The following is a 14,738-nucleotide window of genomic DNA, read 5'->3' on the forward strand; positions in this document are numbered from 1 at the left end:
AATGTGGATGACAACCAAATCTTATGAAATAACATATTAGCATAGTAAGCAATTTTTATCTTGATGCTGTTCCTTTAAGCCATCCTGAATTTTGTTGGGAAAAGGTCTCAAGGCATTGAGCAATCTCTGGTTTGGGCAATCATGTTGCTATGCTTCATCGGTTAAGCACAACAGTAATTCAGAAAATGAAGCCATGCTGCATCTGTCATATCATTTAAAATTTACTTCAGTATAGCAGGTATTTGAAGATTGCAAAATGAACCACATTATCCTGCCAACAGTGGAATCTGTTCTGAACCTGACGGGTTTCTTTAGCTTCCTTTGGAGGAGCCAGAGATTTTCTCCTTCCCCCACCCCCTGCAATATATTCCAGTCAATGACACTATTGAAATTCCAACAGTAATTTATATACAGTAACTGGCTGCCCTCAGATGAGATGCTAAACAATTTCTGTGCAGCAGGCTGCATTTTTTTCTTGTGAAATACCACAGTCTGCTTGCCATCACGTAACATTCACTCTCTTCTCCTTCCACACATAGTTTTTAAGCACTATTGACAGTTTGCAGGAAGGACATTTAAAAAAAAAAAAAAAAAAAAAAAAAAAAGGACGATAAACAACCTTAAGGAAATATCCTTAGATAGGACCATCCATAGGTAACATTACTCACAAAAGTAGTCCCTGTAGCTTAGGAAAAAACTATAAATATATCTCCCATCCTGGAAAGACAAGCATAGTCTCTTTATACTTGCTCTGTTGAAGGCAGTGGGACTGTGCACATAATTGAAGACAACTATGCATCCTAAGCTTTCACAGACCAACACATCCCTTCACACAGCAAAGCTTTCCCTGCTGAGCAGAGAGCCTCAGCAACGAGTCAGGCGGAGAGCCCCTACTCCACACTTTGCCATGGGATTTCAAGGATTTTGAAGTTTTGTTTCGGCACGGGAGGCTTCTCCCGTGTTAATGATCTAACTGAATTTACATTTGTAGAGGGGAGGCCACTTTCTGATGTTTTCACTCCATATTAGCACTCCCTGATTATTGCTAGCATCCTGCCACACTGGAGGAGCCTTCCCAGATCCAAACATTGCTCTATTTTGTGGCGAGTTGTTCCTAGTTGACAATTGTCTTTGTTACAGACCGTAGAGATATCGAAAATCAGAATACTTCATGAAAAAGGCTCGGATCCAGGCAGTTCCATCTGTAATGAGCTCAAATATGAACTTTGCATCCAAAAATCCTTTTGCAGTTTGGGCCTGAATTTTTGATCCAGATGTTCATTCCCTGGCTGTCCTCCTCTGGCACTTCATCACCTCCTCCTCTTTGTGAGAGAAAAAAATCAAACCCTCCCCCAAAAAATTAGCCCCAGCCCTTAAGAAGACCAAATAGGCACTGATATCAAGTCTTGTGTGTGTGATTTTAGATAGAAATCTAAGGACTGGTAACAGATCCACAGCAAAATGTATGATCGAAACGAGTTTGGGGCACACAGTGAGCACCGATGGTGGCGCCTCAGCCCTGCCTGCAGCTCCCCACAGCCGGCAGTGCCATCTTCCTCACAGCCTCCTTCTGCCCCGAAACCCTCGGCCAGCGGATGGGACAGCACAGTCACCGTCACAACCGGGACAGCGACGCCAGCATCTCTTGGAGACCATTTCAGGGCTTTTTTTTTAAGAAAGTTGGTGCGAATCCGTCGAATTGAAGGAGCGGGGAGAAGATGGCGAGACGGTGAACAGTTTGTGAGACGGGCGAAGTTTTTGCGAGGTGGCGAAGTGCCACACGGCGCCTGTAAACACAGCGAGGGGCGGAGGACAAACCACTCCCGCCGCCTCTCCTCAGGCAGCCCCAGCCGCAGCCCCAGCGGCCGTTCCCGCCCTCCGCCCGAGGCCCCTCCCCCCGCTGGTATGTGGCGGGAGGGGCGGCGGAGGGAGGGGGGGAGAGTGGAATGACGCGGGCGCGCGGTCACGTGACGCGCGAGGAATGCTAACAATGTAGCGAATGTCCCGACTGCGCCCCGCACTGCGCCCGGGACGGCCGAAGCGGACGGAGATGGAGAGCGGCCCGCGCCGTCGGGGCCGCCGCCGCAGCGCCGCGTGACGGAGCCGGGAGGGCGCCCCGAGGAGGTGAGGCGGAGAGCGAGGAAGGGTGCGGCGGTGCGGCTTTTCCTCCAGCCCGGCCGCCCCTCGAACTTCCAGCCCGGATGCTCCGCTTCTCTGAGGGGAAAGTTAGAGCCCGGGGCCCGGGGAGGGTGTCCCGCGTGTGGAAGAAGGGCTCGGGAGCCGGGGCGTCCCGTCCCGTCACCCCGGGGGGGGGGGGGGGGGGCGGGGGGGGGGGACCGCCTCAGGCCTCGCCGCTCTCCGGTCGCCGTCTGACGGTCCGGCGCGGGGTGACCCTCGGGCTCGACCCCGGCTCCTCTGCCGGGGCTCCTGCTGGAAGCTTTCCTCCCGCGGGAGGAGCGGCTCCGGGGGCTTCAGCCCGGGCCCGACCGTCCCGCGGGGCCGCGCGGAGGTGCCGAGCTCCGTCCGCCTCAGCTCGCTCCACCGGGCCCGCGGCTCGGCCTGAAGGTCACGGCCCGGATCGGCGCCTCGGCCCCGGCCCTGCCCGCCGAGCGCGGCCGCAGCTCCGCCGCGGGACCCGCGCGTTGTGGCGGAGCGCCCCGCGTAACGCCCCGGGACTGCGGAGGTGGCTGCCGGCCGCGTCCCGCAGCGCTGTGCCGGGCCCGCGCCCGTGAGTCGCGCTGGGACTTGAGCGCCTAGTGGGACGGTTCTGTTAGAAGGAGAGGGAGGGATGTTAGGAAAAGACCTACTTTAGGTTCTTGCCGTTTTTAGCGTGCGTGCGCTTGTAAAGGGAAGCCTGGTTTGTAACGCAGTGAAATTCCTGGCTCCTCTTCGCCAGGTTAGTGTTAGAACTCCAGCATGAAGTGGCCAGGCTGTTTCTCTGCGCTTCCGAGCTAAAAAGCCCGGTGCGATGCCAGGAGGCTGCGAGTTAGCAGGCAGCTGCGTCCGTTCCTTCAAACTTCAGTCCTTACTTCTGCAGCCGTCAGTAGTTCCTCACCGTGCCGGTGCGGTTGGAGGCTGGGAAGCAACTTGCCGGCTCAGGGTTTGGGACTTTGCTCCTGAAGCACAACTGAGCTTTAGTTTCTTGCTGGTGTCCCATCCCACAGAGCCACTGGCATATGCAGCTATTCAGCCTTTCGTTTGCTGAATGAAGAAACTGGCGTGAGTAGGCAGTGGTGCTGGGATGGCAGACTTCAGCACGTGAATGCAGCGTGGCTGGTTGGATGCTGCCAGGCAGCTATTGGTATTTCTCAGATGAAGAAAAAAAATCTCAGTTACTCAAAAATTGTTCTGACTTAGTGTTGTTAAAAATATTTGAAAGATTATTTATTTCTTCAGAGTAAAAGACAAGCTTCTAATTAACACAGAACATGTAACATTTTAGCAGGAGGAAAAAAAACCCAAACCAACATTTAAAGAAACCCAGCACCTTACAAGTATCTAATCAAAATGGCTTGAAGCTCAAAAATAATTCTGAGAAATCACTTCTCATCACAGCAAAAAGGCTATGGATATATCTATGCTGTAGGCAAGGTGAAGTTTTAAGATTCAGAGTTACCTAATGTCCAGATGTACAGTCACAAATCCTTAGACACTGTTTCTTTTGATGTGTATAGACTTTAAAAAGCAGACAACTTGTTTGTCTTTGTAAATTATCTGTCATACTTAATGTCCCCATTTCTTGGCTGATCTTGAATATCTAGTTAAAAAAAAAAAAAAAAACAAAAAAACCTTCTGCAAAATATGAAGCACATCTACAGTTCCAAGTTATGTTGTTGCTGTTCTCATTTGTACTGTCTGAACAATCAGTGTTGCTTTCTAGTTTAGCTGTGCTGTGAATGCAAGCTGAAGAAGCTGCCAGCTGGCTTGACCTAGCATTATTAGACTCAAGCCTAGGCTAAAGGTCACAGCAGTTCTTTATGTGAAGCATGTGTGTAAGTAGGAAGGCAGTTCTTTGTAGCAAAAAGGTGGGGAGGGCTGGAGCTCTTCCTGCACATCCCAGGCCTGCGGGTTGGCACGGGGTTTGAAAAGAGGAAGAACAACCCAGATTCCTAAACCCAGCCATATGGTGCCTGCTGCTGTCAGGAAAGGAAGGGCAGTCATAGATCACTTAATTGCTCTGTGTCTTTCAAGCGCCAGCAAGTTATGATGTGGTCCTAAGAAGGCTGTGATGCTGTTTTTGCTCTTTAACGCTTTACTAAGGCTCTGTGCTATTTGTTGCTAAATTCTAAGTAGTCAAAATTCCGTCATGATCCTTCAGTTGCTTTTATCATTGTTGAGCATAACAAAAGCATATTTTCTTGCCTAATAGCTGATTTTGCAATAATACCAAAATTTGAATAGTACCGTTGCTTTCTTTAAAGCAAGTGATGTGTTTAAAGCAAGAGATGTTGCTAAGTGCCAGTTTGCGTGTTTGGGCTTATGCCACTTACTCTTATATGAGTTAAGTTGCAGGAAATCCTTATAGTGCTGAGTCAAGAATTCAAGACTAATTCTATAATTCTAATATGTTAGAAGTAATCATTAGATAATTGTGCATCTAAATGTTAGCAAGAGATTGACATGGGTCAGCACCACCTGTGTGGCCTCCTTTGTATGCTCTCCAGCAGTTTGACCCAGGAGCTCTCAGCGTTGGTCTGTGCTGCTTTTCAGCTTGGATGGCTCTGGGCTGCTGTTACATTGTACAGAAATTTCCCTGGCATGCTTAGTTAAGAGGGTAAGATGTAGACAGTACTGAAGGTGATCAGTCTGTGCTCCTGTATTTCAAAATGCTGAGCTATTATAAAGGACTCTGGGGTCTGACTTGGCTGTAATTTGCCCTGTGCTCAGTTCTTGGTTTAGAGGAGAGCTTGACTCTCTTGACAGTAAACCCCGTGCTTATGAGGAGGTGATGATGGGCTTCAAGGAGTGTGTCTGGACTCCTGGCTTTCGTGTAGTAATCTGTTTGCTTGTCTGTGAGAGGTGGTGGTATTAATTGTAGAGAAATTGTTGTTTTGTTGGGAATGCTGCCACTGTCACAGGAACTGCAATGAGTGGAGTGTACGACTATTTCTGGAGAAGCTTTTTGTGATATAAAAAAAAAACACTGCAGGCAGAAGTGAAGCCCCTTCATAAAGAGGGAAGGAGGGCTGAGAGAAAAGTTCTGCTCTACTTCTGAGTGACCAACCAATACCAGTGCTTCACCAGCTTCTGCGTTTGCAGCTTCAAAACAGCTGGACAAAATTCTGACCTTCTCAATGAGGCAGCTGGAGCAGCAGGGCAGAGTCACCTTGCAAATGCTGGCACTGGTGGCAGAAGCAAACTTGTGGCATCAGTAGTATATGATGCTTCTTTTTAATCCTTTTTCTGAAACGCATCTGTATGTAATGTCTGGCATGTATAGTGACAATGCCACAAAGACTCAGTAAATGAAGAATTCTGATTACCTCTTGATGCTGTAAGGATGTTGCAAGTTGCAGAGTAGCTCAGTTCTACTCTGTAGTTGTATAGCTGTCCTCTGCTGCATATCAGAAGAGGGTTGTGAAGCTGTATCACAGCTGTGTTTCAATCTCATGTGAGCTGCACGAGCTTCTTCAGCCTTTTGTGCTGTTACTGAGTAGCTCCTTCCCCCTGTCTTTTCCTGTGGGGCAGAGTTGAGGCATGTATCACCCTTTTGATTCCCCCACCTCTGTACCCTTTAAAAATAATACAAAGAAAGGAAATAAAACCCTTCTTCCAATTCCAGGGAGAATTCTTACCTTGAACATTGGCTAGAACATTCATGTGGAACGGCAGAAAATCTTGTCGCTTTGTTTTTGAAATGCTGGCAGTTGCTATGGCTAGAATCATCAATATTTCCATTATAAGTCTTTTTCATGAACTCTTGAAACTGAGCTCAGCTAGTGTAAAACAAACAAAATCTTAAGTGGGGGGAAAAACATTTCATGAGCATGCTCTTCCCTAATTATGAAACAGGATAGGCTTGTCCAGGATTTGGTTATGCAATGGGATGGGAAACCTGCCACAATTAGGTAGTGTATGAAATTCTCAAGCTTTGTAGTTTCTGAGGTTTTTATTTTCATTTATTTTCAAAACGAAGCCTTAAAGAAAAATGCTTTTTTTGATTATGTTGAGAAAGCTTTTTGAAATCCTATTCTTAAAAACAGATAAAGTGATAATTGTCATTAATGGGAATCCAGCTGTGACAGCCTAATAGGCTAAACTGATTCACTTTCACTTGATTAATTGTCATGCTGTCCCTTCGGAGGTGTTTACAGTATCAACTTAATTACACGTGCTTTCTGTTTTCTTTCGTTTCAGACGCCGTTGGTCTGTGAAATGATGACTCCAGAGATTTTCTGTTGGAGATGTGAAGATCGTGAGCTGAAGTAAAATGCTGGCAGAAACCTTTTGAGGATTTTGCCATTTTTCTTTTTCCCTTTGGAGGATTTGTGTTTACAAGAAATTGATACCATTAAGCGACACTTTTTAGAAATAAAATAACTAAAAAAAAACCTCCCCAAGAATAAAGCTGTATTTATGCTCAGAGAAAACTGGATTAACAATGAGGCCAAAGACTTTTCCTGCTACGACATATTCTGGAAACAGCAGACAAAGGTTACAAGAGATTCGAGAAGGTTTAAAGCAGCCATCCAAATCTTCAGGTCAGGGACTACCAATTGGACCAGGCAGTGAAACTTCTCTGGACCCTAAGATTTTAGTAGGGAAGGATGCTTCAAGGCAGCAGCAGATGAGACAAACGGCAAAGTTTGGACCTTATCAGAAAGCTCTGCGAGAAATTAGGTATTCTTTGCTACCTTTTGCTAACGAGTCGAGCAATACAGCAACTGTTGAAGTGAATAGGCAGATGCTCCAGGAGCTGGTGAATGCAGGTTGTGATCAGGTACGTATGAGTTTGAAGAGGGGGGAGTTGTCACTGTGATCAAAATAAATTTATGTTTGATCTTAAGGTAACAATTTTGATGGTGGTTATCAAGTTTGCTGGTTTAAAAAAATGCACCAAGTTTTTTGGCAGTCGTGTAGCTGAGCAGATGAACTTGCTGTTGAGAGGCATGTCTAGTGTGGGTTAATTCATGTTATAAAGATGGTTGTGGTGACCTGTAGGACTTCTGTGATTTCTTAATTTGATGTATGAGGCTTAACAGAGTAGCATAGCTTTTTTTTTTTTTTTTTTTTTTTTTTTTCTTCTCAATACTGTGGCAAGTATTAACTGCGAGTACAAGGGTGGAATTCTAATATGTATAAACTCTACTCACTGTCAGAAGCAAATGGAAGAAATGATGTATGTGGTCTTCTTTGAAGCAGCTCACTTGCTGTTTGCAAGGAGCAAGTGTAACTGGCTGCGTGCCTTTTCTTCTTTACCTTCTTTGCTTCCACCGAGGGAGGGTAGCCCTGTCTCAGATTAGGAATTCAGCAGAGATGCTTGTTTTTGTCATCCTGAGATGGGTGTTGGAATACGAGAGCTGCTCTGAAAGTAACGCCTCCTGTTTTGTTATCTTGGTCCAGAAAGTCAGAGGCAGATGTTGGTGGGATGGCAGTAGAGGTTGAACCTTCCCACCAATACTCCATTGCATTTTGTTGCTGTGCAACAGATGGCAGCAGAGGGGCAGTCTGACACAATGGTGTCTGGCACGGAAGTGCATATGAAGCAAAGGTGTGTCATTAAGTTCCTCCATGTGGGGAAAAAATGGCACCTGCTGACATTCATTGGCACTTGCGGAGTGTTCACGGAGACCAAGCAGTGGCTGTGAGCACAGTGAGGCAGCGGGTGGTGTGTTTCCACAGTGGCAACAATGGGTCACCTGCACTGGTGCATGTTGTTGTGAGCATGACATGCTCTTGTTCATCACTGGCAAAAATGCATAACTAATGGCGGTGACTGTTGAAAGAGAGAGCAAATCCTCGGCTACAAAACACTATCAAATAGTGTTATTGTGCTCTTTGTATCTGTTGTAGTTTCCATGGAAATGAATAGGAGGCATTGCTTGCAGAGAAACCTCTGTATGCTCTCAGGACCATTCACGTGGAGCAGATCATGGCCTCTTTATGCTTAGCTGCACGTACCTTGGATGTGCTTCTAGTTTTGGTACTGACTTTCACCTCTGCCCAAGAATAGCTCAAAATGTCTCTCTTGAGAGAAGAGTGTGCTGTTCCTGGTTCAGGTTCTCATTGCTGAAGGAAAAAACTTTTCCCATGTGACTAAATGACAGTTGTTTGTCAGGCTGAAACAGTTCATAGTCCTTGAAGTAAACTATGTTCAAAACTAACACACCATTTTTGGTATTCCCTTGATTTCAGAATTTAACCTCTGTTCATTCGTGGCAGAAACTTAATCAGTTGGCTCTCCTAGGCCGTATCCCAAGTCTGTGTAACAAGGCAGTCTGCGTTTCCTTAGAGCTATATAGGCATTGATTAGTGCTGTTCCTGTTCCATAGAGTTTATGCTGTGTGAGATTAATCAGAGGTTGCACAGCAGAGTGAGAAGTGCTGCAGTACAAGTGAACCACTTTCCATTTCAGTGAAACAAGATGGCTGTAGTGAACAATAATTCAGCTTGTGGAACTGGAGTTTTTGCTGTCACCTTAAACATGCCATGAAAGCAATGTTTTTTAGAATTCCACTCTCCAAATTTGCCGAGCTGTTCAGGATGAGAGCAATCCCTGTGGGTATGAGCCAAGGTTAAATGAGCACAGCTGGATTCTGGATTGAAATGTGCATTTGGTAGGTTACATGGACAAATCATTCACATGCAGAACAAGCTTGTTGAAATCTTGGAAAGCGTTTTGAGCACACTGCAGCACACAAATGTGAAGCAATGTATAAAACAGAAATACCCAAGCACCTGTTAAAATGTCTTGGCATTAAGCATAGTGTAATGCACTAGACGTGCAACATTCTTAGCTGTTTTGCCTTAAATGTTGATACAGTGGTTTTACTTATTACAGAGCACAGAAAACGAACACTGATTGTTTGCTACCTTCTTGGTTCTGCATTTTTTTGTTCTTCCTTACTGGCTGTGATTGTTCCATCTTAGCATTTAACTTTCTTCCCCAGCTGTGACTTGTTACATGGGAATGGATTTACTGGGGCAATCCCTTCGGTGTGTTTTGAGTTCAAAACCTAAGCGTAAGCATGATCACGTTTGGCTAGAGACCAAGCAGAGATTCCAGAACTGGATTCTGGTGTCTGAAAGGGCTGTGTTTCCTGATGTGGGTCCAGGCCATGTGAAGCTTGGCCCTCTCAGAGCTTTGTGAATGAATGGAGCTTCTTGAGTTGGTGTGAATGGTATCTGGCCCTGGAGAGTGGTGTAAGGTGACAGCCCTGATTACTATGTGTAGATTCTTCCTTTCCTCCTGGTGCCTGTGTTGCTCTGAATTAACAATTGAAATGTTTCAGAGCATAACGTGAAGTAATTTCATCAGCCATTCCGAGCTCTCTTGCTTGTGAATCAAAAGTTCAAAATCTCTAGCATGGGGCCATCTTCTATAGTCCAGTGGGCAGATTATGAATCTTCAGCAGAACAGGGTAAAATCAGCTTCAGCTTCTTTGGACATGGTTTAATGTACACCTGGACCCAGTGCTAATGTGAGGCTGGTAAGTGGGCTTTGCTGCCTTCTTTGCCCTCTGACCCGGGCTCTTTTTATATATATATATATTTTTTTTCCCCACTGCAAACTTTCTCAAATTCCAGAAAGAAGTATGTGAGAATGAAAGGACTTCAACCCATGGATGACCTACTTTAGCCTTTCCTTCCAGCAAGCCTCACAGTGTAAGATCTTATCCTTCCTGCCCTGCAGATCCTGTTTTGCAGACTACTGATCAGATGTTTAGTGGCTGCAAGCATCTGAAGTTGATGATTAGGTAGATTAAGAAGCTCTAATTATGGGTGTTCTAGGAAGCTAAGAAACCATAACTTTCAGTTATATGACTCTAACATTAAATTTGTTCTTGTGTGAGCTCCGTTTTACAATTGATGCTGTTTGGTGTTGTAGGTGGTGTTTTTGGGCAGTAATCCTGCCTGCAGTGATGATCTGCTCTGGTGGACACTGCCAGTGTCAGCGTTCTTCCGTTTATTTATTGGGCCATTCTAAGGATTTCTGGAAGGATGGAGGGAAGTGGTGTCAAGGAATGAGAAGTTACATTTTTAACAATGGGAAAATTGGTAAGGGAAGGTGCAGAGAGGTAGAATTAAGATCAGTTTAGAATTGGTTTAATTAGAGAAAAAGGGAACATCATAATCTCCTATTCCTTTCCTCTTGCTGTGTGAAAGACCCAGGCAGACAGGAAATTGGTTATAGGCTGGCTGATAGACTTAACAAGTATACAGAACGTGGTGAAATTCAGGGTAAATACAAAACCTGTGTCTTTCAGTCATTCTAGGTGTTACGCATGCAGATGTCCTTGAAATCAATTAGGAGATTGTGTGTGCCCTTTTGAACAGCCCATGTTCCTTCACAAAGGTTTGTTTTCAGCTGTTTGTATTGCTTATGGTTTCATGGTGACGTTGGGCTCCAGAAACCATAGGGGGAGTTTGCTATTGACATGGCAGATGCCAGGATTACACTTCTATAGATAGGTAGATATCTTTATATATATACAGACAATTAATCACAGTTCTTCTGAAACAAGAGGAGTAGCTTGTCTGTTCTTTGGTGAAGTCATCTCTTCAGCAGTAGTTATCTAGAGAGTACTGATCGTTTTTTATTAGAGCAGTGCAAATTGTTGGAACTTGTAGAGCACAACTGCAGAAGGCCCGACCTTAATTGTTGCAAAATCTCAAAGCCAGAAGGGCTGGTAATACACCGTTATTTCCTAAATACAACTTCTTAGGCTTGAAAGCGTAACATGCAGCTGCTGCGAGGACACGAGGGCACAGAGTGTTGTTCCTGCGGGCTGATGAACTCCTGGAATCACCTGGGGCAACTGGACGGCGCTCGGCGTGGTGCTAAATGCAGCTGCTGTTGTGCATTGAGTTCTTCTAATGAATAGATGCAATTGAGCATATGATCAGTGGCATTCCACCAACCTGAATGGGCTGTACTGTACTTACTGTACTTCCTCCGAACATAAACAGCAGCTGACATTGTAGTGCAGAGTGGGCTGCGGCGGTTCTGGATGAGCTGAGGAATGCAATGCGTTTGTCAGTTCTTTTCCTCAAGCGGGCCCTTTCTGTTTGAGCCATGATGGACCTTCTGAGTGAAGATTTCTAGACAGCTTGAATGGGCAGCTATTTTTGACAGTGATGTTTTAGGGTTTTTCAGAGGCTGCATATCTCTGGGAACGTGCAGTACGTACTGTAGCCTGAACAACTGTGTGAATGTGAAGCATGAAAGTCCTTACACTTCACTTCTTCCAGAGGCTTTTAATAAATATCTGTGTAATAAAGCCCCCCACCTGTGCTAATGCCAGAACATTCAGAAAAGGAAGATCTGTGCTTTGGGCACTGATTACAGTGTATCCCATGGAACTGGAATGGTGTTTGTGGATACTGTAATGAGTACAAGAATATCAAGCTGACCATCTTATCACCTGCATTACACTGAGTTCTTGAAATTCGGGTTGTAGAAGTATGTGGGTTCGTTATTTTTTCTTCTTGCATTGCAGGATTGTCTCGATCTTCTCATCATGGATTCCATCCTTTTTATTATTATGTGTGTAGAACCAGTGTTCCATGTCATAATTGCATATAATCCTTGTCTTTTTGTTTTGGTAACGTGTTACAGACAATGCGTAGCTGGGGTTTTGCTTCTAGTAAAATATCTTTTGCAATCTGTTTGCTGAAGAGGTGAAGCCTAGGAAAGGCAGCTTGCCTTCATGGTGAAGATGAGTGAATTTTATAATATCCCTGAGCAAGTGGGGGAATTAATTTCATAATAAAAGTCTTCCACTTTAATAAACTTCAACTATGTTGAGGGTTCTGCTGTGCAGGATAAGCATCCTAGTTGTGTTCTAAGTGTATGTCCTTTTAACAAAAAAAGTCTGAAGAATAAACTGTCAGAAGATTGCCTAGATTATTTGCCAAAGATATCAACTGAGTCATCATCAGGTTCTTTTGCAGGTCAGGAACAAATAAAGTATTTGTGGGTTACTGGGAAGGAAAAAAAAAAAAAAAGGGCCTTCTAATGAGGGCACTCACTGTTGAATGTGGGGAGGAATCTTATTTTAGCGACTGATGCAGATTTCAAAATTCAGGCCAACAGTCTCCTGTGTTTTCTTTACTACCTAATTTGAAGGTAGCTTGTGGAGTCTGTCATCTCTGCTGGCTGTTTCAGGAGTTTATTTCATAACCTTTTGCTGTTGTTTTTTTATTTGTAATTTCTCTTCTGCTTTGACCTTTTCGTTATTTCTGAGAAATTTCCAATGTCTTCCAGGGTTCATCCATCCAGGCTTGTAAGGGAGCGTGTTTTTTGCACCACATACCTGAGGTTGGCCCCTTAAGTCATTTCAGGTTTTAGCCACTTCAGAAAGCAAGCGAGTCCCAGCTTTGCAGGGACTGAAAGCAAGAGGTGAGGGCTGTTCTTGAGCTGGTGCTCGCTGATTCCTCTCTCTTCTATCCCTGTTCTCTTGTCTCCAACCTTCCTATCAGTTGCTGTCACTTCTGATGACACTGCCTTAGTGAATATACTTCTCTAGGTGTCATTTTGCATTTCCTGCAATGTATCTGGGAAGGTATTCTGTGGATTTCTTCTATCTGAGTGTGGCTGGTCCTGCAGAAGGGCGACAAATGGTTCTGCTTTCTCTTCCCTTTTCACCTTGGAAGAAATACTGTAGTGGTGGCAGGTGATTTGATGCGCTCCTTCTCGAGACAAGGTGTGTTTTCTTGGCTTAGCAGCTGCGCGTTGTTTCAGCACAGAGGAGAACTGCAGCACATCTTGAGTTCTGCCTGTTATTCTTGTTGGTCTGCTTTCTTAGGCAAATTACGTAGAATATACTGGGACATCCTACTAGAATTATTTGAAATGGCAACAGGAATCAGATGCCAAATTTCAACTACAGATCCATATCAATCTCAAATTATGGTAAACTGATGCTCCCTGTTCTTGTCAGGAAATCATTCTTGGAGTTAATGTAACACTCTGAAATCATAAATTGCTGTTGTAAGCTACAGGATTAACTCACAGTTGATAGTTGTATTTATTGTAACTTAATTGCTCGGAAAATGTCAAGCTATTAATCTTTGAGGCCATTTCCTTTTTTATTAAAATCAGTAAAAATTCTGCATAAGCATTAATTTCAGTCTCTGTACAGAAAAGCTTTTGTAACCAAAAGTAAAGATTGCCAGTAGCACAGCAGGAAGTTGCTATCACAATAGTATTAGGGTGTAACTATTCCTTTCACATTTGTGTTATTCTCAATCTACATCTTGGCTGTTGTTTGCAGCATGTATCTGAGTGTGATGTATGCTGTGGTTTTACTCTGAGCCTGGAAATTAGCATCTTTGCATGTGTATGTGGTTTTGTTTGTTTGTTTTCCCAAAAAATAGATAAAAAACAACAACAAAAAGGAACAAAGCCTTGAAATTTGGAGAGAAATGTCAGTAGGAGAGCTTCACGCAGAGGATTTTTATATGCTGCTGTCCTTAGATTAGAGGTAACATAAGATGTTCATTTTGGAACATTTTTAATTCAACCTCGACTCATTCAATTCAATTATTTTTTTGTTAGACACTAAACTAAATAAAAGGGTATTTTAAAGCTGCTAATGGAACTCATGGGAAAGTAGATAAAAGTCCCTGACTGCTTCTCATGTGGTATACAGGTATGTGCCATTTACATGGAATAATTTTTCTAAAGTGTGGATACATATGCATAGATGCACTTAGAATAGTAAGCTTTCTTCCCCTTCCCCCCCCTCCTTTTTTCTTTTTTTTTTTCTGTTATATTCACAAGAAAAAAATATTTGGAAGCTACTTTGAAGTTACTGGATCAGCAGAACTGAAACTAAAATAACTTGGAGTGGGGGAGAGAGTAGGAGAGGGGAATTTTCATCCCTATCTTCCGTGGAAATACTGACATGGCTGTGTATGTAAGTATACAGTAACTTAAATTATAAGGGTGTAGCCAGGCATTTGATTGCATAATCTAATATGCTAAAAGAATCAAAGCTACTTTTATTGTATTTCATTCTTAAGATACGATTGCCAGATGTCGTATTTGCCTAAGGGCAGAATGAAGGTACTGTGACTCTGTGCTTCCTGAAGACGTGGTCATACTGCAACTGTATGTCTTGAAATACTCAGGATGCTGGCTCAGTTCTTAGAAGGCCACTGCTGGAAGGGCAAACAGTGACCAGCACGACTGTGCCTGGGAGGTGGGAACAGGAAATTGCCCCGCTACTGCTCTGCAGTGCCTGTGCTGTGTGACAAAGCAGCAGTGCTGCTGGATCCCAGGTACTGTCACCTCCCTGCATCACAGTGCCCTGTAACATCCCGTAAGTCAGGCTGCAGCCTGAGTGCCCTTTGTTCTTGGGTGTTATCTCACTGTGACTTGCCAACGCATCTGCAGAATCATAGAATCACAAAGGTTGGAAAAGACATCTGAGATCATCCAGTCCAACCATGTGCCTGTTACCAATATTTCCCACTAAATCATGTCCCTCAGTACAACATTAAATGTTTCTTCAGGAATGGTGTCTATACCACCTCCATGGGCAGCCTATTCCAGTACCTAACTGCTCTTTCAG

General features: G+C 44.3%; 1 protein-coding gene across 1 annotated transcript in view; it reads left to right on the forward strand.

Moving 5' to 3' along the window:
• Positions 1-2,062: 2,062 nt before the first annotated feature.
• The window catches only part of LATS2 (large tumor suppressor kinase 2), a 48,046-nt gene continuing 35,370 nt past the window's right edge, over positions 2,063-14,738 (forward strand). Inside the window, exons 1-2 of the mRNA XM_042838872.1 lie at positions 2,063-2,124; positions 6,358-6,940. Of these exons, the coding sequence (XP_042694806.1) occupies positions 6,602-6,940 (339 nt within the window). The 5' untranslated portion in view covers positions 2,063-2,124; positions 6,358-6,601. The remainder of the gene's footprint in view (positions 2,125-6,357; positions 6,941-14,738) is intronic.

The sequence above is a fragment of the Centrocercus urophasianus genome, unplaced genomic scaffold, assembly GCF_019232065.1.
Source record: "Centrocercus urophasianus isolate 14NV4802_14NV808 unplaced genomic scaffold, USGS_Curo_1.0 seq_9, whole genome shotgun sequence".
NCBI classification, from domain to species: Eukaryota; Metazoa; Chordata; class Aves; order Galliformes; family Phasianidae; genus Centrocercus; species Centrocercus urophasianus.